The sequence below is a fragment of the Lepisma saccharinum genome, chromosome 4 (genome assembly GCF_977018435.1).
Source record: "Lepisma saccharinum chromosome 4, izLepSacc3.1, whole genome shotgun sequence".
Classification (NCBI taxonomy): Eukaryota; Metazoa; Arthropoda; class Insecta; order Zygentoma; family Lepismatidae; genus Lepisma; species Lepisma saccharinum.
This window is the reverse complement of record NC_139232.1, coordinates 106,659,295-106,683,835: the sequence shown is the minus strand read 5'-3', so window position 1 is coordinate 106,683,835 and position 24,541 is coordinate 106,659,295. Positions and strand designations below refer to the sequence as shown.

The window sequence follows — 24,541 nt, the reverse complement described above, 5'->3', positions numbered from 1 at the left end:
AATGCTTTTTTCTGACACCTTGAAAAGGAGAAAACTGGTTTAAAATATGCATCTAACTTTTTACTGGTTAAAGATATGTTGAAAAACATTCACCATTGCATTTCTCGTGAAAGTCTAGCCTGATTTGATATTTCACATCACCCCTTTCCATTTAAAATTTTTGATTTGCATTCAATATAGTGTACCTCTGCTTCACACCCACAAGTATGGTTCCCCCTGGGTTTTACATGTTTCTGTCATGACCATTTGTATCCAGCATAAGTTATTTAGTTTTTATAGAGTGTGTTAAGGGACTTTTGATTCGCCCTGCATTTCAGTGTTAAATTATTTTGTCATACTCTATATCACTACACTCAACATTAGCAAATAGGTAAACAAAACATATGAAGTGTATTTTAAGTTTAAGTTCTTCAAAGAATATAAGGACAAATAAATGCAAGTATCAAATGGATAGCGATGAAACTTGTGAATGTGGAATGTATTCTAATTTAGAATTTGTGCATTTTTCCAATATTTTAATGTTTTTTTTTGCCCTTCTCAATTAAGTTTTTAAAAATTATTGATATTCAAATTTAGTAATTTGTAAGAAATGTACTGTTAATTTCTTTCTGATAGAATGCGAGAGCAACCCTTGAAATAGGAGAATCTGATGAATACATTACAGTGGAAAGCCTCTTCACTCCTCTCATTCTTGAATCCATGAAGAAGGATCTATCTGTAAGTTGCTATTGTGATTTTAGCACTTGCATGTAGTAATATAGCCTGAAGTGCATGTATGTGTATTTTAATTTTAATACACTGTTTTCTTGGTTTCACTAATAATATTTTTGTTTGAAGATTTTTAATAATTTAATAAAATATTTGAACACTTATAATGTGTTGTTGCCACTTTTATTACTGTTCAACAGATAATAACTGCTGACATGGTGAAAACATTATGAACAGTGAATTGTGTTAGAATTGTAAATAACACATTATAACTGGTGTTGTCGCGGGCACAAGGTAGGCCTATAACGTATGGAATTTGCACAGTTGTGAACCAAACTCCGTAGTTGCTCAATCTACATTTTCTACACTCAAATTTTGTACTGCCTCAGTGTGTCCCAAATTAGACGTCCATGTATATTTGTGATCACATCATCATCATCTTATGACATTCTTGCATTTAAGCTGATGGTATAAACAAACAAATACAAAATCTTGATGCTTTGTCTTCTTCTTATGCCACTCTTTTGACTGTAAGTATCTTTTGAATACTCTTTTATACTTATAATACTCTTTTAAAATAGTTAAGTAACAACAAAACTGTTTCTTTAAACTTTGAAATAAAAACTGCAACAATGTTTCCAAAGATCATCTTATTGATATCTTTGTTATATTGTTTTTTTCACACACACTCACAATACCATCTGAATATTAGAACCATGATTTCTAAATTTGTTTCTTTTATTGTTAGTAATGGAGGAATTCAGAATGTTGAAAATCGTCTTTCTGGAAATGGAATTCATCATTTGGAGAGATACTTATTAGTTACCAGTGGTGTACTCAGGAATTTCAAGAAGGGGGTTGGGGGGTTACATACACTATTTTTAGTAGTCAGCCCACATTTTGCCATCTATTCCTGCCTTTGACATTCTTTTTTGTAGGAATGCTGGGCCAGAGAAACAGCATTAATTAGTGCATGATTATTATTATTACTATAATTATTATTATTTACAGTTTTTTATGTTAGACACACCAAAATTCCATCATGAGTAATGATGAACACCCATAGATGATTTAGGAAAATATATTCTTAGGTTAAATTACTGGTACCAAAATACCAACAAATACAAGTTTTTGGTGCATTGATCTTGTCAATGCTGGAGTATTTTCAAATCAAACCAGTTAAGCCATACAAACATTTCCTGTGGCCCTACTTTCTGTCATACTAGGAAGGAATTAAATGTATTCATGACATATACATAGTTTTGAATGCAGCACAGAATAGTGTAAGTTTTATTTTGAACATTAGGCCTGAACACTCATCTAGATTAAATCATGAACATTTTTCTAATCAAATTTTGATTTTTGTTAGTACTATCCATAAATATCCTTTGTCTTAGTTGCTATTATTGAAAGAAACAGCATGATTTAGTGCATGATTATTATTATTAACAGTTTTTTTTTTTTTATTTAGGCATTGTTCGCATCTGGTATGCATGCTTTTGAAATTTATTTTTTACATATTTTTTTAATATCATAGGAAGATATTCTGGTCCTTAAGGGACTTTTAGACTGGAAACATGCAACTGTTTTAAAGAGAAATTTTCCCGTGAAGAGTTTTTGTTCATTTTTGCCTGACATTGATGCTCGAGTTGGTGAGATTTGGTATGTTATTGCTGGTGTCCCTCAACAGCAGATGGGATTACGTTCCAGGTATGTTTTCTGCAGGCTCACTTGCCTCACACCTGTCTCTAAGCAAAAAAATCATAGAAACAGAGTAATGTTATCTAGATACTGAACTTTTATTTTCCTTTATGCTTGTTTTAGTTTTCATGGTATGTGTGTGGTACATGAACCGATATATTTGAACACAGGGATTTGCTCGGCATGAGTAGCATTTATGTACAGTTGAACCATGATTAAACTGCATTTGGTACAACCTGCCACAATGAGAAACAAGAAAAGAGACGTCTCCTAGGCAGCTAGGAGCCGACACAGATGCTGTTGTTATGTTGTAGTCTAACTCCCACATGTTTTGTTTGTGTCTTGTTGAAGAAGCTTGTCTTGTAATCGTGGCGCTGGTTTGGGTTGTGTTATCTTAATACGCATATTTCAATTGCAGCCTGTCCTCGGCTTCTCCCAACATGGAGTGTACAGCTGCAACGTCATGTGGTTTCTGCTAGAAATGCCAACATCGGCAAGCGTGGGAAACATGATAGGTTGTACCAAACAAAGTTTATATGTCCCCTTCCTTTTCCTACAGTGCTTCCAAGAATATATCTAGAAATATAATTCAGGATGGTTCAGCACAGTAACCAAGTATCTCACATAATTATATTAAAAATAATAGATCTGCTAGTAATAATACTTATCATCATCATCTTCATTATTATTACATGAGTAGATAAAAAGTGTAAAAATACACCATTCATTCTGTCTTAGAAAGACCACTAAAATTTGCACAGTGTTCTACCAAAGAAATAAATGTCAAAATAAATATGAAAAAGAATGTTAGTTCCATCTCATGAAACTGAAATTCCTAATTATGTTTATGCATAATAGTATTATATAAAAACAATAATATGTTTTCAGTATCATTACTGTTATTTTTATGCATTAATTGGCATGGAATTGCCCTTCAGTATCATTACTGTTATTTTTATGCATTAATTGGCATGGAATTGCCCTAATAGATTAGATGTTATGATACACAGTAGAAAATATGGAGCATTTTGCAAACGTTTCTGATTTTTGTGATGATACTTTTTCTAGCAATCGCCACTATCCTGAACCAGTCACAGGCAAAGCAGTGATACTTCATCATCTTTTGAAAATTTTCCATCAGAACACTTTTTTGCAGACGCGTTTTAATCCTCAGGGAACTGTAGCTACTTTGAGGGCTGAAAATGAAGAATATCTAGACATTATATTTAGGTAATGTACCCTATTTCATTTACTGGTAAATAAATAATATGTTTCATAGCTGTTTCATCACATATATACTTTGATTATAAAGAAGGTGAAAGAAATTGAAGATGTGACCACGAACACTTAATTTCAAAGTTGGTAGGTTTGTTTATTGGCTTTGCTGGATAGGGAATGTATTCAAACACCCTTAACACCTTAAGCCCTTTTTTTTTGCACATACTTTCTTTGAACATCTGTTTTCCACAAAGTCCTTATTTGTTCTTCTTAGAACTAAACTTACCTTTACACCAATGTGACAACAGTTTTACTCTTCAATATTGAAACTTCTGGATAAACCATGATCAGGTCTTCAAAATATGTAATCATTATCATGTGTGCTCTGAATGACTGAATATCTTATGTGGAGTCTTTTTTGAGTTTACCTTCTATTACTAGAATTAAGCAATAGAAAAACATTATTCCAATTTGTTTTCAGAGCTTTCAGTTTTTATTATTGTTATCATTTGCCATATATTTTATTTCAGTATTCTCTATTTACCTCAACACCACTTTAATTGTTCACATTATTATGTTTTTATTATTGTATTATGTTCAAATTGTTATAAATTGGATGTGACATTCACATTTCTGAAGTAACTAATACATGTAATATTGTGAGAGGTGTGATTCGTAACAAACACATGGCAAAACACACAAATAGATGTTACATCATTTTATTTCAATTGACAACAGTATTAGGGTCACAGTGTTTCATACAAGTTAAAGTCAGTGAGTAAACAGTGGTCAAGAGCATCTTTATACCATATTTAAAAGGATCCTTCAAATTCAATGATTTCTTGTATATTTTAAGAACAATATATATATAGGGTTTTGGGTTGAGCCAATACCACCAATACTGATAACTCTTACTGATTCCCACCGATACAGCGGCGGCTCGTGACTTTTCAAAGATGCGTGCTACAACTGATGCTGTTTTTCATGTACTTATAATGACCCCTACCCCCCCCCCTGCCCCCACCCACCCATACGTGCCGGCTCTGTGGCCACGAACGTTAAGTGGTCGACTTTCGATCTCGCCATCGAAGCTCCGGGTTGGAGTCTCGGCCCGGGTATGGGTTTTCTTTGTGAATGCCCCTTCATTCATTTCATTATTACAAAGTATTACAAAGAGTACCCATTTGACACCCACAAAGCCATGGTTCAATATCGTACAGTTTTCTATTAAATCGCCTTTTATGCGTAGCGTTCTTACCTCCCTTTGCATTTTGCGATAGATCCAAATCTGGCAACGGCCGTCCTATTAATTCCAACTTTTCTTCAAGTGTTCTTGAAGAGAAAGGTCGTTGCAACAAAGAATCCACCGAATTCATGGTACACTAACACACACACTTTCACTTCTAACAACAACAAAAAGCTAATCCTTCACAACAATGACCACCCCTTCACACGCCACGCGATTTTAACACAATGAACCGCGCGGAAAATTTTCGGGTCTGGAAACCGGGGAAAAATGACGGTACTCTGTAAGTTTGTTTCTTGACTGTTGAAGTGCTACATGAACACAAGGAAATATATTTCTAGCATTTAAAAACAGGTAATTTAGATAAAATATAAAATTAGAATTTCCTAAACATAAATTACATAGCAGAATCAACTTTCGGAAGCAAAAAAGGGACGGACTATAGTTTCAGAGTTGCAATCTTTACAACTTACCACCGAAATAGATAAAAGGCTAAGGGGTAGTGTCAATTCACGTTCCAACTTTTTTGCAGGTGCTGCTAATGTATACGACATGTTACAAACATTACATAAGTCTACACTGATAACGTACAGAACGTTAGAAAATGACATTAAGAAACGTTGTTCTGACAGAGGCAATAGGTTGTCGTAGACTTTCTTCTTATCCTGAGATGGCACACTTATCGTGCTGAGTCTGCCTGTAGCACGTTAGCAGACGATTTTTCTCGAGCCGAGACCCTATCGCCTGTACGAATCGAGGAGTGGGGGTGTACAGTATTCATGCGCGGAGGGATGAAAAAGGGGCGAAAACGTGCTGTTGAGATTCTAGCACGGTACAGTATTCCTTATAGCCCCAACAGCGCGAGGGAAATACATGGCGCCGCTGTTAAATGTTGAGGCTCTTAACACGAGAAGTTTCAATTCACTTTAGGGCTTCATTAAACTTCTTGCATCTGTGAGATTTGCTTTTTTTCTTCTTTTCATTTTAACAAATTTAGCAACGTGCTATAGCACGGTAGCACGTATTAAGCAGCCGCCGCTGCACCGATACCATTACCAATGTGTGAAAATTGTAAATGTTGTTCAAATATTGAGTAATATTAGTGGCTGGGCATTCTACCCCTATAAGCATCAATTTACCAGAGTTTTGCTCTAAAATATTAAAAAATTACATCAGAATGGTAGAATACCTGTTATATAATTACGAAATACAGTAATTTCACACAATCTTGAAGTTAAATGAATGGAAACTTTGCGAAAGTGTTGTGTGCCATTTTTGCAGACTCCGCGAAAGACTACGCGAAAGACTACAACACCAGAAAATATCGGCCAGAATCAGTAAATAAAGTCAAACTGATATTTTCTAATACAGGGTGAGCCAAAAGTCTTTGGACACCCTTTTATTTTGAAACCTGACAGGAAAATATGAAATCTGGTAATTGGAGATGGTAGTATAGGGGGGGGGTACATGTAGGGGTACTTGTAGGGGTACATGGTGACCATGGCCGCCATCTTAAACGCAGGTTCAAAATCTCAAATGGGAAGGGGCCATGTAGCATATCAAATTACACTAGCGTGAGCTCAGGAATTCAAAAGTGTAATTGTTTCTTTGATATCTTGTGTTATATGCAAGTTATGAACATATCAGCATCACTATTAACTTGACCCTAATTGGATTATTTGTACATCGTGGTACTGCTACTGCTTTCTGCTGCTGCTATTCTTTATTATTATTATTATTATTTAATATGAAGTTATTAGTTAGTGTTTCTTCTATCTAGGTGCCATGCAGAATTCCAGTTAAACGACCCTCCATTACCTCCATTTTGGTTTACACCTAGTCAGTTCCAGGGCCGTCTAGTTATTAGTAGGGACAGAGAGCACATAATGTACTTTTCATTGGAGGTTCCTAATGACAGGAAACTTAATGTTGGTGAGTAGTCAAAAATATCATAAGTTGTGGGATTAGCAAATTATCTAAGTTTTTGTTGCATTGAATATATTTGCCTTGTTTAAGTTCACTTTATACTCGGACAGACTAATTGATACTTGACCTACTGTTCAGAGAGGGAACTGCATTCTTTGTGTCATGCAATGTACATTCACTAGCGATTGAACTTGGAACTTGGATTGATCACAATGTGATAGTATTACCACATGAGGAGTCCTGTATTAAATAGCAATTGTATGAATCTTTTACTGCAATGCTTCTTTTTATATTGTTATAACAAATTGTTTGCAAGTGTAAGATTACAATACAAGATATGTAAGCAAAATGCTATATTTATTGTAAGAACTGTAGCTACTATTAATAGTAATTTTTGGGGGTGGACCAATATTAAGTTTCTGTGGATACCATTCACAAGTACCAATATAAAATTTACTTATCTAATGTAATAATAATTGTGAATGCTCCATGAAAAACCTGAATGGTACTTTCATATACTTTAATAATGTGTGGCACCTGCTGAATTTTTTTCTTTAAACGAAGCTACATATTTGGGCATTTATTTCACGAGAACAGCCTTCTTGATGGTATCCTCTTGCATTCAAGTGCTTTCATGTTAGACATCTGGTGGAGGCACATGGTGGTTTGGATCCCATTTTAAACTTTTATGTCCAGTCCTGATTAGCCTATCTGTGCATAAAGTGGATTTAAAGGAGAAGAACCCACAGAATGAGAGTATATGAATTGAGGCGCTCAGAATAATAATGGCAGATTCCAACCAAAGTTCGTTTTGAGAAAAATGACATCTGTTGAATTTCAAAACTCAGGAGATTTTTAACATTATGACATATTTTTTTTAGGTTCTTTTAAATATGGTTTCTCAAGTTTATCTGCAAATTCTTGAACCATTGTGCTTAATAGTTTCACAATTTTTGTGCCATTTACTAGGAAAAAATATACACAAGTGAAAAATGGGATAAAACTTATTTATTGAGTTTAGCTTTATTTAACATGTTGTATTAATCCAGCTTCATTGCCAGATTTTCACATTCTTCTTCAACAACAACACAAATCATGAACAAGATTTTTATAAAAATCATGATAGACGTATGGTATATATTTCAATAGTAGCATCATGTCATTGTATTTAGCTTTCTTAATTATTTTTTTTCTGTTCGCTGTACTTCTGCTGTGACTTAAGCAATGGAACATCTAAAGTTTTTACCCGTTCCCTAAAATTAACTGTTTGATGCACGTCAATGTCAGAATAAGATAAACTAAATTTTACAGTATCAGGATTATCATGTTCCACAATAATGGAAGTAACCTTACGTAAAAGCAAAGGAGCACCAACAACATCTTTTTTTTATGATGACAAAGTTTGAACTAATACCATTTTGAATATCAACAAAATCTTCCCTGGTCATTTTGTTAATAGTGAAAAAGTTTTGTACTCTTGCTGCTTCAATGACATTTCACCATTGGTTGGGGCAATACACACACTGCATCTTCGTTTTCATTTTCTCAATAGCTGCAAAATCCCTATCCCAAGCCATGTACTGAGTGTCCTGGTACGAAAAATCTATGTTATTGAATCAAAAACCTTCATTTTTACTAAGTAAATCCAAAGAACATTTTTACTAAGTAAATCCAAAGAGCAACAATATAAAAAATTTAGTTTTGTCCAGCACAAGAATCAGTCCATATGATCAAGTTATTAATATTGAACTTTGATTTCAGCTGAGGCAAAACTTTTAAGAAACAAGAACCGATTTCATCACTACCATGTGAAGCCACATTTTCAGACCATACATTCAATACTGCACTGTCATCATTTACCACATGAATATTAGAGGTATACATCCATAGCTGACGCATGTAAAACACTGTTTCTGTAGACATATGAAGTAATCTTGCACCTACTTTCGTCTCTGATTATTCTGTCCTTTTTGTATGTCTTTAGAGGTTCATTTTTCTCGATTAAATTAAACAAATAGGCACTCTGCTTGTTATAATCACCAAGACCATAATACTCTAGAAACAATGTGTCCTTCACATCCCCAGACAAACGTTGAAACACGCAAGGAATCAGGAAAGTTAAAGCACTTCTCTAATGGTTGACGTCTTTTTTCTGGAACCACAGTTAAAGTTTTTGTTACATATGACTTGCCACTCTTTCTGCATAACTTCCATTTGTTTATTACCCGTTCAGTTGAGTTTTTCACTCGTTTTTTACCTTTTCGGAGATTCTGGCATAACAATACACTCAGTCACGGATGCTGCCATGTTGTCTACAATGCCACTGAACTCGTAGCGGTCATAAACAAAAGCACACACAGTTGCGATATGCCATTTTTCCACTGATAATATTTTCATTTTCCTTACGGACAAATTTTAAAGGAATATGAGAGTTTTGGCATACCCCAATTCTTTTGATACCAACGTATGAAAGGTAGGTGGCAGCAGTATACCGTCATACTTGTATCTCAAAATTCGAGGTTGGTTGGGATCTGCCTTATTATTCTGAGCGCCTCAATTTGATGTTTAAATTTATAAAAATATTAAGCAAAATTGAAGAATTTTGAACTAAATTACAGATTATTTATTGAAATATCAGGTTAGTAAATCATTGGCTGATACCAATTAATCCCTCCCATCTCCAACAAATACACACTACATTTTAGTGGCTGACATTTGTGTTTTTTTTTAATGTTTATCACATTTTTGACTCTTGATAGTTTTTGTGATTGAGTGGTTAGTGTAACATGCTGTGGATGTCTTAGGTTCAAATCTTTGGTAGCAGGGCCGTATCAAGGTTTGTGGAGAAGTCAGTAAATACGGAATGGTCATTTTAAAAAGTTGTTAATTCTCGACATTTTCTGCATTGCAAGTGTCTGGAACTTATCAGAAATTGTTAGTTTTTATTGCTGAAATTGCAAAAACAAACACTTAATGTGAAAATAAATGACTTGTAGAATTCGAGATTTCCCGATCTTTGGGAAATTTCAAACATTCCCCTGCCCCATCCCTAATGTCGGGATTTAAAAACTTTCCCATCCCTACCCAAAAAATTCTGTCCCGCACACCCCTACAGAAGAGTGTAGACATACGACAATATTGAAGTTTTTTTTTTAATTTTTAAAATACAACTTCTTATGTAATTCTTCACAAGCATAGCCAGCTGGTTAAAATATTTTTTTTTGGTGGAGGCCCTTCACAGCTTCCTGATGGTGGGGGCACTGGGGCAATTACCCCAGTTGCCCATAGGTTAATCTGGCCCTGATTGGTAGATATGAATGATTATTTTTATAAGTTCTCTTTCTATATCATAAATTCATAATTCCTCATCAGTAAATTATTATTTTTTGTTCACAGACATGGAGTGGGTGACAGGAGAAGGTGAAGAACCTAGAATGGAAGTTGATATTGGTTTTCTACCTGAAATGAAATTGCAAGGTGGTAAGCATTCTTTCTTTCGAATTACCCACATGGCATTACGAAAAAATTGAAACATTGAAAGCATATGAACATTTCTCTACATTTACCCTGTTTAAAAGTCTGAACCATTGGGTGAAAATGTTGTGTCATGCATGGCCTTTTTTTATTTTATTATTATTATTATTTATTTATGAAAAATAAATTGTGTGATTATGTTTCAATTCTTCAGATGAGTGCCTGTTATGTCTTCCTTTTCATGACATAAACAGAAACACACCAATGTGGTATTACATTTTAAACAAATAAAGGCAGACATAAACAAGGTCCAAATATAGTTGCTATGCACAGACTATTACATTTGGCCATAGCTGCCAGTTTGTAATAACCTGTGGTGTAACAGCCTGTAAGGACAAGTGCCAACTTACAGACTGCAGGCCTCACTCCCACCAGAGGTGGCAGATCATCCAACCAGTTATGGGGTGACATGTGGTCAGTACGACAAACCTCCATTCATTCTTGAAGGTTTTCATGACCGGGTTACGGTATTCATTCGTAGCTCCCCAATTTCTTCACAATGGTGGGTGGCCACCGGTCCCGTACATAGGCCGAAATCTCAGGAGAAAAGTTACCCTCAGGAGACGTGAATCTACATGTGTCCCGTAGCTAGAGCCCAAACCTTGCACCTTAGACTGCACAACCATGGTGTGGGACTAACTGCCAGTTCACCATGCTTAGTATTAACTCATAACTTATGGTTGTGCGAATTACTCACAATTACAGAATAATACGTATTGTACTTACGATTAGTGAGTATATATTATTTCCGAACAAAGTTTCGGGAAACCACTGTTCCCTTCATCAGGTTCTATTTTGACTATCGAAAACACTTCATAGCCACGTCAAGTCGATTCAAAAGCCAGGAAAAAGGATATAGGTTTGACTGGTAAAGGAGGAATTTAGAAAGCTTGCCAAAACCTGTTAAAACTTCCATTCCCACACTGCTGTTTAAAACCCCAAATGTTAAAAGAATCAATCTTAAAAGAAGCATTTCAACTTAAAAGTTAAAAAGGCGCATGCCATTTCACTTCCCCGTAGTGACTTCAGAATGCCTTCTCGCCGAATGCAGGAAGTTGTCCGCTTTCCGCTCCCCTCTTACATACTTCCCCTAGATTTCCCCTTCCCACTTACGTCACATCGTATTCAAAGTCGCGTGTTTCCTGAGCCTTGCGAATAACGTCCGGGGTAACATGAAAACATATTTTTTTTGTACTCGCGCTTTTCCCATCTCTTTAACATCCCAATCCAATTCTTGTCCACATTTCCATCCTCCCTGTTCAATTTATTATCCCTATCCTTGCAACTGTAGGAAGCCTCATATACATTCCTACTAATTTGTTTATTTTCATTCCGATCAACCTCTCCCGTTCTTAATTTTATGTCCCTCTTCAATACTATGCTCTGACAGCCCTGTTCTAGGGACTCCCTCCCTCCCTTATATCTTTGTCATGCTCTCTCCATCTTATATCCATACTCCTACCTGTTTGTCCGATATATTCCTTATTGCACTCGCATTTAATGCTGTATATCCCTTTCTTTCTCCCCTATTTTTCTCTATATTTTTCATCTTTAACTTTTGGGGTTTTAAACAGTAGTGTGGGAATGGAAGTTTTAACAGGTTTTGGCAAGCTTTTTAAATTCCTCCTTTACCAGAGTCAAACCTATATCCTTTTTCTTGGTTTTTGAATCGACTTGACGTGGCTATGAAGTGTTTTCGATAGTCAAAATAGAACCTGATGAAGGGAACAGTGGTTTCCCAAAACGTGGTTTGGAAATAATATATACTCACTAATCGTAAGTACAATAAGTTTTACTATTTTTAAATATTATTTAAGAGTACGTATTATGCTTGGTTGGCCGCGGTGGCTCAGTTGGTAACGCGTCTGACTACCATGCTAAAGGTCCCGGGTTCGATCCCCGGCCGGTTCAAATCCGGGAACTTTTCTAACGATGGAAGCGGCCCCGGCACCCACCCAGCATCGAATGACATGGGTACCTGGGGGAAACCCTGGGGGGTAAAGGCGGTCAGGGGCGTGATGCTGATCACATCACCCCCACTCACGACCGGATCAAGAAAGTGTGGGGCATTACCCCCACACCCCCTATACGCCTTCATGGCATGGTGCTATGCACAGGGGAGCACTTTACCTTTTTTTACGTATTATGCTTAGTATTGTAATAGTATTTTACCTCAAAATTTTTACCCAGGCACTGTATATTATTTTTAGTAAGCAATATTTCAGCACTTACTTATCAGTCCAGAATCAGGCATGTAGCCAGGAGGAGGCCTAAATCCTACAAATTACTAATTTAAATAGTGTACAGTGGTAACAAGGACATAGGGGGGTGTCCAGGGGGTCTGGACTGTTATATAATAGATGGCTATTTATTTCTGATGAACTTATTGGAAGGCAAGGAATTTAGCTCATGCAGCTTTGAAGGATTGAGTTGATGTTTCAAGTCCACTTTATGCACAGCAAGGCTAATCGGAACTGGACCTACAGTTTAAAGTGGGGTCCGAACCACTGTATGCCTCCACCAGGTATCGAACCTGGGACTCCTTGATTACAAGGCGACGACACTACCACTGCGCCATTGGGGAGGCCTGCTTTGAAGGACAGTTCGAAAGATTTATGCACAGTACTACTTATGATAATATCCAAAAAAACATTAATCAGCAACTTTACATTATGTCAGCTGTAATAGCTAATTAAAAGTGATCACCGCTCAATTATTTTTGCCAATTGGAATCTAACTCCTTTTTTGTTATTAAATAAATATTAAATTCTTTATCTATTTGACATTAATTTCCTTGCCAGGGCAGTTGTTTATGTACAAATTTTGGAGATCTTTACATGTAAGATAGATAATGAATACATGCTGTTATTTCTATTCTTACCTATTCATGTAATAATGAAAATACAATATTAATTAATTTACATGTGTAATATTATTTTAATTTAATATATCTATTATTATTATTATGATTATTATTGTTGTTGAGACAATTGGTCGGACACCCCCGAAATTTATTTCTAGATACGTGCGTGAGTGGTAATTAATTTTATTTCCTTAGTAGGATTAAACATCTTGTATAATAAGTTGTAATATACTGAGAAATTCATATTCAGTGCTTTTACAGCCCAAACCTTTTGTCTTTAGATGGTGGCTACTGATAAGGGATGAGCCCCTCCCGAAATAAAATTCTGGCTACGGGCCTGTCCAAGATATAATTATATTTGACACACATTGATACTGAAATTATGTATTGGAAAGTTGAACACTTATTCATAGAAGTGGAAAAAAAAGTACATATACCTAAAACTGTTCTTTTATTAGCCTAAAAGGCTTTTAAATTTATTTTGGTAAATGTATTGTTTTCATTAAAATTCCAGGCCCATCTGCACAAGCTTTGCAATACCTACCAAATGGTACCAAAGTAGATTTACGCGAAAATGTACTTTCCTTCCAAAGTAGTAATGTTGATAAGATGAAGTGGAGAACTGTGATTTCAATTGAAGAAGGATATGGAATAATAGAAAAAGTGTTTTACAGTTTCAAAGAGGTATGGTTGTCTTATTTTTTTGCTGACTTGAACTTTATTTCGAAAAATGGATTTTTTGAAATTGAATTGCAGATTGCTAGCTTGTTCCATGTGTTACTGACTCGTTGAGTTTCATAAGTGCTCGAGTCCATGAAACTCATTGTTCTAGAAACCAGGTAGAAATAAGCTGTCAACATCTGACCTGCAAGGTTATTTTAAAACATTAAAAGAGTCTTGTTTAGTTCCAATATTGTATTATTACTTTAGAAATTGAACTTTAGTCTGATGAGATGCCTGTATCTAGCAAGAATTTGAAACCAAAAGCAAGAGATGTTGTAATTTTTGTTGTAAGCTTACTTTATTCATAGGTAGGCTAATTGGGACTGGTGCTGCAGTTTAAAGTGGGATCCGAACCACTACATGTCTCCGCCAGGCATCAAACCTGGGATCTCTTGATTACAAGGCAGTGTTGATAACATTTCACCATTGGGGAGGCACAACCGAAAGCAGGGAAAATGCAAGGTGACATCTTGCAAAATAATTGAATACCGGTGTCATAACAGCGAGAAGTTGTTAAGTAAGTGGTTTAGTAACTTAACTGAAGATAACTTGCTCAAATTAAATTGCCCTGAGAACCAGGGATATTGCAAAGCACCTTTCTATAGAATAATCAGGTACAATCTGTGATGTGTCAACATCGTTGCACCTTCATTGCTGTTCGTTTTCATTGTCATTTTTTACCAGAATCATCATTATGATGTTTAATCAGGGTTGCTACGCAACTGGAAAACCTGGAAAACAGGGAAAAGTCAGGGAATTTGGTTGGTCAGGGAAGAGTCAGGGAATAGTCAGGTAATTTTGCATATTTTCTGGAATTTACGTGCATTTTGGAGTTGCAGGAGAACCAGTTACAAAATCAACGAACAGTTCATTTCCACTTCCGAATTCGGTTCTTGTGATTCCAGTCCCCCCAAAAGATTCAGTTCAGAAACTTGTTCCTCTCCTCATTATAACTTCTAGTCTGGTACGTACAAAATTATGGTTCCTTCGCATTTCGATTATACTCTTGGATCCGTTCATTTTGCGACTCGTTCTTGTGAACCTGTTCAAGACCGGAATTTGTAGAGGCGTGAGATTTTTCCTTAGAGAACAAGCTACTCAAGACGAAACATACGCACCAGCCATCCTCAGAATTTCTTGCGGAAAAAATGTTGCTTTAGCTTTGTGTGGGGTCAGGAAATTTTCTTTCTTCAAAAATACACTCGTTCGGAACCCGTTCTCTTTTGATACGTGAAGCGGAGCAGGTTGGTGTTCGGACAGTTCATTGGTTTTAGATCTGCAATAAAGCTTGAAGAGCAGAATTTCACGTAACTGGCTGTGGTTGACGTCACACTGGATGGGTGCGGATGCCAAGTAAAAACAAAGAGACTCACTACTTCGTTCCCCCCATGAACCCTTTGTGTGAATTTGAGTCCTTCGTTTGCGACCCGTTCAGAAGCAATCTGATCAACTAGTTCATTTGCTCGTTGTCTTAGTTTTTACATTGCAGAGATGTGTTACACCCGAGATATTAGTGATTTTATGCAGTATCAGTGACGTCATTAGTCGAATATGTACGTGTTTTGTGCATGTAAAACGAATTTATTTTTTAAAAACTGGTGCGAAATAGAGTAATAAAACGTATGCTGGTCACACATCGTTGTTAGGTTAGGAATGTTGGTTTCATGCCGATAGTAATTTTACGTAATTTTGCATGTAGAATGAAATTATGCTGAAAAGTGGTGAAAATGAACCCAAGTTCCTTTTGTTTTATTATGATTTCATCATGCTACAAATGCAACTTTTACATGGTTTGATTTCAATTTATGTCTGTTAACACATACTGCAGAGTTACTTGTGTGGTTAGGTTAGGAATGTCAGGTTTGGTTGTCTTAGAATTAAAATAAAGACCTTGAATGCACTCTACTAAGGTTCTGATTTATTTCTACATTCATTCCCACTAGTTTACGATACTTACTGTCGCTTGTAAACCGGAGAATACCTTGTCCATGGGAAAGGTGTATGATTGAGTAAGGTGATTTTGAAATATTATTTTTCAACATAAATAACTTTTCTTGAATCCAAATAGTGCTCATTATTTTAAGGAAGGTTCAAATTTCGTATCACAATGATTGCCAGAATTCTATGATAATTAGTCTTCCTGTTAGAAAAATTTGAAAAAAAAAAAAATCATAAAACATTCGGAACTGTTACCTTTTAATAGACATATTTCGATGTTTTCCGTAATATAAAATTGGTTCCAGCATGTGGAAAACTCAAATAATGGAGATATTTGATTCCAAAGTATGGCCCGCGTATATATATTTTTTTTAGGTGTATGGTTGGTCACCGGCCCCATTCACGTTCTGAATTTCCGTAATATGTACTATTTTCAAGAAATTAAAAAATATAATCATTAAACTTATTGCATATTTTCTAAAGGTACCTGACCTAATTTTCTGTCGTTTCTCATTTGTATTGATATAATTGAGGTTGTATACAGGTTACATTGTAAAGCTTTGATATATGCCAATTTTTTTTATTGATTTTTTACACCACCTTAATTGTAATGACTTAGTGAAAATGGGGAAGTACAATAGTTATTTATTTTTTCATTGAATAGCATTATACAAAGGCTGTCGCAGAGAAGGTGAGACTAATTCCTGTATAGGAAAACAACGACCTCCATTGGCTAGCAAATGTACTAGGGTGAAAATTTAATTCATTAGCTACCGATTGAGACCAAAATGAGCGCAATAGCGTAGCAGTTAAAAGACAAGCATATACATGGATCCCTCCAAGAATCATTAAAATGAAACAAAAAAATTACAAACCACAAAATTTTTATTCAGAATCAGCCATATCGAGTAGACGTACATCTTTTTTCAAAATAGGCACCATTGACAGCTAAGCAAGCATCCATACGCTCCTGCCACTTTGTGAATGTCTTTGAAAATTCGTCGTCAGGTAGCGAACTGAAGAAAACTTGCGCTGCAGTGATTACTTCTTTGTTCGTCATGAAATGACAACCACGTAAAGTGGACTTTAAAAGTTGAAATATCCAAAAGTCGCAGGGTGCAAGGTCTGGGCTGTATGCTGGAATATTTCTATTTTCTCTTTGTCGCGTATTCCTGAAAAGCCTGCGTGTTATGCAGGCGTGCGTTATCGTGGTGCAATATGAAGGAGTTCTTCAAATGTGGCCTCTTTTTTGCTACATGCTGGCGCAGAGTCTCAATGACTCCTTGGTAATACTGTGGCTCTACTCAGTCTGTCTTGATCGGCATATGCCTGTTGGAACATTGCATATGTTTTCGCAGCACTTTTCCCTAAACGCCAACAAAATTTTATGGCATGTCGCTGTTCATCTTGAATACTCATCGCGAAAAGCAATGTTATACACAAAAACCTGGAGGGGTAAACTAAACACGTTCCACGTAAATCAACACAGCTGCTCACTAACGTGGTTTCGCAACATGTGACAACTTGCTACGGAAACAGAATGCGTCATCCTACACGACACGACTGGTGCCGAAACCATAGGCAGTGTTGCCAAGCCAGGAAAAAATCTGTCTCACCTTCTCTGTGACAGCCTATGTATTAATCACTTGGTAAATTTTCAGCTAATAACTGTGTATATTCATATTCATAATAATTAACGTGCCTGCATATTTAATTGAAAAACATGAGGTTCAAAAGCAAAAATCATGACGACGACAAACATGTCTGGAAAAATTTTATTTCTGGTCTGGAAAACCTGGAAAAGTCAGGGAATTTCAAAATAAAAAAGTCGTAGCTACCCTGTTAATGCTTAGCCAACACTAATATTTTCTTCTTGGCACATCTTTTCTATTTGAAAATATATAATTTAGTTTGAAAGCAGGCAGCATCCAGACCACGGTCAGAGCCAGCAGTTAACATGTTAAAGAGATGAACATTTTATTCAGATTCCTTCCAAAAATTTGAATAGAACTCGATCCATACAAGCATTTCTATCAGTAGGAGTTGAAATATATAGGTTCACTCCATGTATAGAATAAGAACACATCAAGGACAATAATACAAATATTTGGCAGTGCATGAGTATGGATGTATGATTTTTGCAATATCGATCTTCAATTTGAGAATGTAAAATATATTTTTCCAGATTCCATACTTTCCATTGCCAATTGCATCAACTAAGTCAATTGCTTCAAATCTTCTCCTGCACAGCATAGTGCTATGGGGAGCATTGGATGACCAGTCGTGCTGAGGTTCGGGGAGGTCCCTACGAGAGGGACCACTGGCCAGCAAGAGAGTGCAGGCCATTCTTCAGAAAGGGTTTGTTAGTTCCTGGTCCCTTGTTGCAGAACTTGAGGTAAGGCTCAATGCTCATTCTTTGACATGATTCTTAAGTGGAAGGTCATTGCTCAAATTCATTTGCTTAATTCAAGAATTTATGCAATAGTAATAGTAATAATAATAATAGTTTTCCTTGTATGTACGTATTACTTGCATTCTAGATGCATTGCAGAAGAACACTGGTATAAATTAAATAATGAAAATGGTAACATAAACCCACTATGGAGTTTTCTTTTTTATAAGTGGAGTAAGCCACCATCTTTAAAATTTAATGTAACAGAAACCATCAAGAAAGTCTGTGAAAGCAATGATGATTTTGAATTGCCTGATGATATTTGGGATTCATAATATTTTTTTTAATAAAAACAATGTGATCAAAATTTTTATCTGAAATAAAAATGAAACAGACTGCTTGTTTTTTCACAGTTATGTTGCTATATTACAACAATGTAACATTGACAACATCCATTGTATAATGGATTCTCTTTTTTATTTAAGAAATTCTTAACCATTGTTATAACTGTATCTTTAGTCAAACTAAAAATAAATGTCTGATGAAGGGAGCGTGTATTCTCCTGAAACATCACAACGAAAAACTGTGTTTTTATGCATGTAATAACCGTAGCCTACAAGAGAAATAATAATAATATTCGTCTTTGTTTCAATTGGAGTGGAAACTCATGAGACAAATTATGCAAATATGGACTAAGTTACTGCACATGGATAAGGAACAAAGAATAATTGTGCAAAAATAAAACAACGTTAGATGTAACTTTCAGTATTATAATGCAATTTTTTTAGGGATGGGACCAAGTAATTAGCACTCTAATGTTTTTGCAGATAAAAGGATATTTGAATATTGGTTTATTGATAAAATTGCTGATATTTTCACCTGGAATTGCGAGAACAATTCATCCTTTTCGTTATTCATTTTTATCAGTATAAATGTGTATTTTGAGAGTCACGGTGGTCTACTTGGTAGGCATCTGACTACAATACAGTAGACCCAGGTTCCCAGGGTGGTTATCTAAGGTTGGAATTTTCTAGCCTTGTCCCTGCATAAAACAGGCTTGGGGTTCACACAGCCTCAAATAAAATGGGTAACTGGGGGTGGGGTAAAGACAGCTGGAGCATGGTGCTAATTACATCATTAATGGCCAAGATCGAGTGTGTGGGCCGGACCCTGTGGCCGAGTGGTTAGCACATCGCGCTGCGATGCCAAGGGTCCCGGGTTCGAATCCTGCTCGGGCTTGGTTGTTTGTGAATGTCCATTCATCAATTCCATAATTTCATCACTCATCCCCATCTTCGCAAATTAGCCAAGAGGCACAAAACGCGAAGTAAAATAAACTAAATCAATCAATCAATCAATCGAGTCTGTGTGGAGCCCTAATTCCACTTCCCACCTTTGTGCCTTCATGGCATGGTGAACTCTACCTTATAAAATGTCTAATTTATGAATTGTGTATTTAGAAAGGAAATTTCCAAATGAACCAGTTTGTTTTTCTGTGGCAAGACTCATTGCAGCCATTTGGTTATGTATGTTAATGAAGGTGGTGAATGACAATGCAGATTCATCATTTTATGTGAGTTGGGTAGAATATACCGTGCGTCCATTTCGATCTTCAGCCGAGAGATCGGGAGAAGCGTGGTGGGCGGCGCTGGTGGAGATGCCGACATTTGCGGCCTGTAATGCCCGCTTATTTTTATGGACATATGCAGACATTTATATAAATATTGCAAAACGAGCACTAACCTGTGTTATAATTTATCATCTGTAATTCATCCAAGTTCTGCCCTTATATACACAAAAAATACGTTAAGAGCCACACATAATAAAACATTTTAATCATAATTTTGACCAGTAACGTCCTGCTTAAGTTTATATCCTTGAAAGAGTTTTGTGGCGATGGGAATCTTTTGGAGGTTTCGAATGTGCAACACTGTATCAAGATTACGCTGCAGACGAAACCGTTAAAAGTGAATGGTTTTCGTAAGCTTCCTTGCAATCCGATATCTCCGAGCTCGAGTTTTTTTTGTTCCTTCGCGACTAGATGAAGACAGAGCTGTGAATATAGTGGCGAGCAATGTAAACCAAGTGCGTGTTAATTTCGTACTGTGCGCAAGAGTGTTATTCTTGGTTACTTGCAGTTACTTGTTTGTGTTATTGCAGTGTGTGTGTGTGTTGTGTCAGTTAGACTATTGGAATGCCAGCTGCAAGGTTCACGTTAGAACAAAGATTTATTATGTATGACACGTACATGAAAACAGACTCGTGTCGAGACGTGTGTAGGCAATTTGTACAGAAATTCCCAGGCGTTTCAACTTCACATAGAGATACGGTTAGACATCTTGTCCTTAAATTACGAGAAACTGGATCGTTAAATTTTAAAACACCTAAGCAAAAACTTCGGATTCTAACCGAAGCAAAACTCGATGATATTGGTGCAGCGTTAGAACGTTCTCCAAACAAACCTCTACGCCGTGTATCACAAGAGGTGGGCGTGTCAAAATCATCAGCACATACAGCCACTAAGCTACTAAAATTAAAACCGTAATCTTATAACACAGGTTAGTGCTCGTTTTGCAATATTTATATAAATGTCTGCATACGTCCATAAAAATAAGCGGGCATTACAGGCCGCAAATGTCGTCATCTCCGTCAGCGCCGCCCGCCACGCTTCTCCCGATCTCTCGGCTGAAGATCGAAATGGACGCACGGTAGCTACCATTGCATTGATGTAAATTTTTTGATTGCTATTTTACAAGTAAAATTTTCTAATATTTTTCATGTGTTTTTGTTTTACTTTGGTATCTTTCCATTTGGTTTCAGGAGATCAAACTATCAACTTATGCAAAATCTGCATTGGATGCTTATGACTTTCCTGTTACATCTCTTATTATGTTACCAAACGGGAAAGTTGTTCATAAAATCAACGCTAATGATGTTCTTGATGGTTCTATTCCCGATGAAGACTGGTTAGGGTATGTATGAACTTGTTACACACAGGTGTGTGAAGAATGTTAATGAATTTTGTATGTGATTGTTACATTAAAAACAGATGAATTTGATTCTAATGCTTAAGGAAGAATCCAAGTGAATGTTTCCATCATTCAGGAAAATATGTGAACTACAGGCTGCCCCATGATCAGGACCAGATTAACCTTTTTGCTGCCCCAAGGCCAAAGAAGCTCTGCTGCCCCCCCATACCGTTTGTCAAGAATGAAAAAGAATATTATTTTCTGTATTACTATTTTTACTATTAACGGCATGCAGTATTAATCAAATGATAGTTACATACAAAAAGTGTAACAAAGCGATATGACATAAATTATATAAATTACATTTTAACACTTACCTTGTTTTTCAGAGAAGACTTTTATTTTTACTTCATTTAAGTGATAGGACAGAACTCTGGGCTCATCAACGGCACTTTCCTCACTTTTTTCCTGATTACATTTCTGTATAAAAAAGAACTGATTTTTGGAACCTTCTTCTGAAATACTTCCTGCTTTTAATGTTTCTCCGCTTTTCTCTTTTTGTATTGTGACCCACTGAGTCTTACTCTTTGATCACTCATAATGAGCGTAATGACGTATTAAACTTACCCCAACAAACGCACGTCGGACACTGACACACGTGAGATGCGACACACCACCTACTTTTTGAATAATATTCTTGAGCAACTAACAGTAGAATAGTACAATGTGAAAACCCTTTAATAATGCTTGCGCCGACAGTTTAATTCTCAACAATTCAACGTGAATCACATGCTTTTGATATGCGGCCAATGCCGGCAGTAACAAGGAATGGCGTTCCTGGAACACAGCCAAGCCGGCTCCACGTTTTTGCCGCAATCGCCGATCCGGCTCAGCACAATACTGTACATTCGAAACAACAACGTCGGTAATTAAAACAACAAATTAGTAAACTAGTTCCGAGCCCTGCTAGCCTGTCTCTCTTAAGAAATATTATTCGTTAACTTATATTTACAATACAACTTCATTAAGTCATTCCATTCGTGTGTCCGGAAGGAAAAAGGAGGCAATCCGAGAATTAGGTATTCCTTATAAATTTAAAACAAACAATCATGCTGCCCCTACCAAAGTGCCGCTCTAGGCCTGGGTCTATGAGGCCTATTGGGAAATCCGGGCCTGCCCATGATTTAGACACTTGAAACTAGTACCGCTGCTTCCAGTCAGAGGTACAAGTATGACAGTGGATCAACAGGAAACTACAACCACTTTATGTACAGGAATTAAAAGAAATCTTCTGTGTGTCTTGTAGTATCAAACCCATACTGCCTGGAACATAGCAGCAGCTTTGTTTTGTTACAGCACATTTTGAAATATACATATGTACATACATACATACATACATACATATATATATATATATATATATATATAAATCAAATAAGGTAAAAGGAAACACTCACCGGACAGTAGGAAAATTCAAAATTTTCGCTAATTTATAGCATCATCGGTGTGAGAAGAAACAGAAGACGGAACCGGAAGTTGGGGTCCTGCAGAGTTGCCAGGTCCCCATTGAAGAAGAAGCGGTGCGTAGAACGAAAAAAACACTGTTTCGTCACCAGGCTCGTCGTAAACTGTGAGTGTGTAGGATGAGTTGGGAGGGAGGGCGGGAGGGTGGGTGAGGGTTGGGCATTACTGGGTGGCCTTGTTCAGGCCAGGTGGAGTGGTTGCACTCATGGCCGATATATAGGGCCTCTCCCATCTTTTGCGAACAGAGGTGTTGGCTGGTTGGGGTAGGAGGTGGATGATCGCTACCCGGAAGCAGTCGTTGAAACTGATGTTGTGGTGGTTGGTGTGGACGGCGACAGTGAAGTCCAGGTTGTGGGTGGAGGAGCGGTGGTTATTGATGCGGAGGTTGAGGGCCGTTGATGTTTCCCCCAGGTAAAAATCACCACAGATGTTGCAGGTGAGGATGTAGATAAGGTTTGAGGCATGGCAGGTCCCTTTGGGATGGAGGGTAAATTTGCCAGTGGCCGTGTGCACCTGGAGGGTGTGAGAAGTGATGAGGATGGGACAGGTCTTGCACCTGGGTCGGTTGCATTTATGGGCAGGGGGGTGTTGGATGTGTGGTGAAGGAGTGTTGTGGACCAGGATGTTTTGGAGGTTAGGGGGGCGTTTGAAAACCACCCTGGGTTTGTCGGGAAATATGTTTTTGGTTTCGGGATCACTGTGGAGGATTGGGAGAAGAGAGTGCAGTGTGTGCCTGGTTCTCTGTGGTTCCACCACAACATCAGTTTCAACGACTGCTTCCGGGTAGCGATCATCCACCTCCTACCCCAACCAGCCAACACCTCTGTTCGCAAAAGATGGGAGAGGGCCTATATATCGGCCATGAGTGCAACCACTCCACCTGGCCTGAACAAGGCCACCCAGTAATGCCCAACCCTCACCCTCCCTCCCGCCCTCCCTCCCAACTCATCCTACACACTCACAGTTTACGACGAGCCTGGTGACGAAACAGTGTTTTTTTCGTTCTACGCACCGCTTCTTCTTCAATGGGGACCTGGCAACTCTGCAGGACCCCAACTTCCGGTTCCGTCTTCTGTTTCTTCTCACACCGATGATGCTATAAATTAGCGAAAATTTTGAATTTTCCTACTGTCCGGTGAGTGTTTCCTTTTACCTTATTTGATTTTTACTTAGCCCTTTTGGCCCTCCTTGCTTTTATCCATTATTATCCACTTTTGGTATGAATCCTTTCGCGTATAACTCCTATCAACTGAACCGCCTGCGATCTCTTATTGTTTCCTACACCAAAGCTACGTCCCATGCACGCTTCCTGCACTCATGTTTGATATTGGGCCTAACACCCAAAAGCCTCACACCCAAACTGCCGTTTTCCGCCATGCCCCCGAGCATAAAACCCACGATTTTCCCACTAGCGAGAAATTTCGCTATTGAACTGACCCACGCCATGTACCGATCCCAGCTAAATCGCGCCCGAGAACTGTCCATCTCTATTCAATCCCTTACCAAAATCCTGTTGCTGACCCCAGGTAACCACCATCACAAAATAGACTCCTTCTGGCACACCGCCCATTCCATTGCCAGTGACCTTAACACTAAACACCTCCAAAAACTCTCCAATCTCTGCCGTCAAGCTTTTCAGGCTGGCTGCACCCTTCCCCTTCCACTGCCACCCAATTTCAGTCCCACACCAACATGCCCGCTATTACCCGACCTCCCTTTACCATTGCCCACCCCTCCCACACCACCACAGACCCCCCCTGAAAACCAAAACTGTACTCCCACACATCACACCTTGGGAA

General features: G+C 37.4%; 1 protein-coding gene across 2 annotated transcripts in view; it reads left to right on the top strand.

Annotated features, from left to right (window-relative positions):
• LOC145986712 (selenoprotein N-like) overlaps nucleotides 1-24,541 on the top strand; it is a 202,514-nt gene that overhangs the window by 171,558 nt on the left and 6,415 nt on the right. For both annotated transcript variants that reach the window (XM_083121036.1, XM_083121035.1), the window contains exons 3-10: nucleotides 616-717; nucleotides 2,246-2,418; nucleotides 3,478-3,639; nucleotides 6,654-6,805; nucleotides 10,196-10,279; nucleotides 13,711-13,880; nucleotides 18,043-18,252; nucleotides 21,070-21,221. In XM_083121036.1, coding sequence (XP_082977162.1) covers nucleotides 616-717; nucleotides 2,246-2,418; nucleotides 3,478-3,639; nucleotides 6,654-6,805; nucleotides 10,196-10,279; nucleotides 13,711-13,880; nucleotides 18,043-18,147 — 948 coding nt within the window. In that variant the 3' untranslated portion in view covers nucleotides 18,148-18,252; nucleotides 21,070-21,221. The remainder of the gene's footprint in view (nucleotides 1-615; nucleotides 718-2,245; nucleotides 2,419-3,477; nucleotides 3,640-6,653; nucleotides 6,806-10,195; nucleotides 10,280-13,710; nucleotides 13,881-18,042; nucleotides 18,253-21,069; nucleotides 21,222-24,541) is intronic.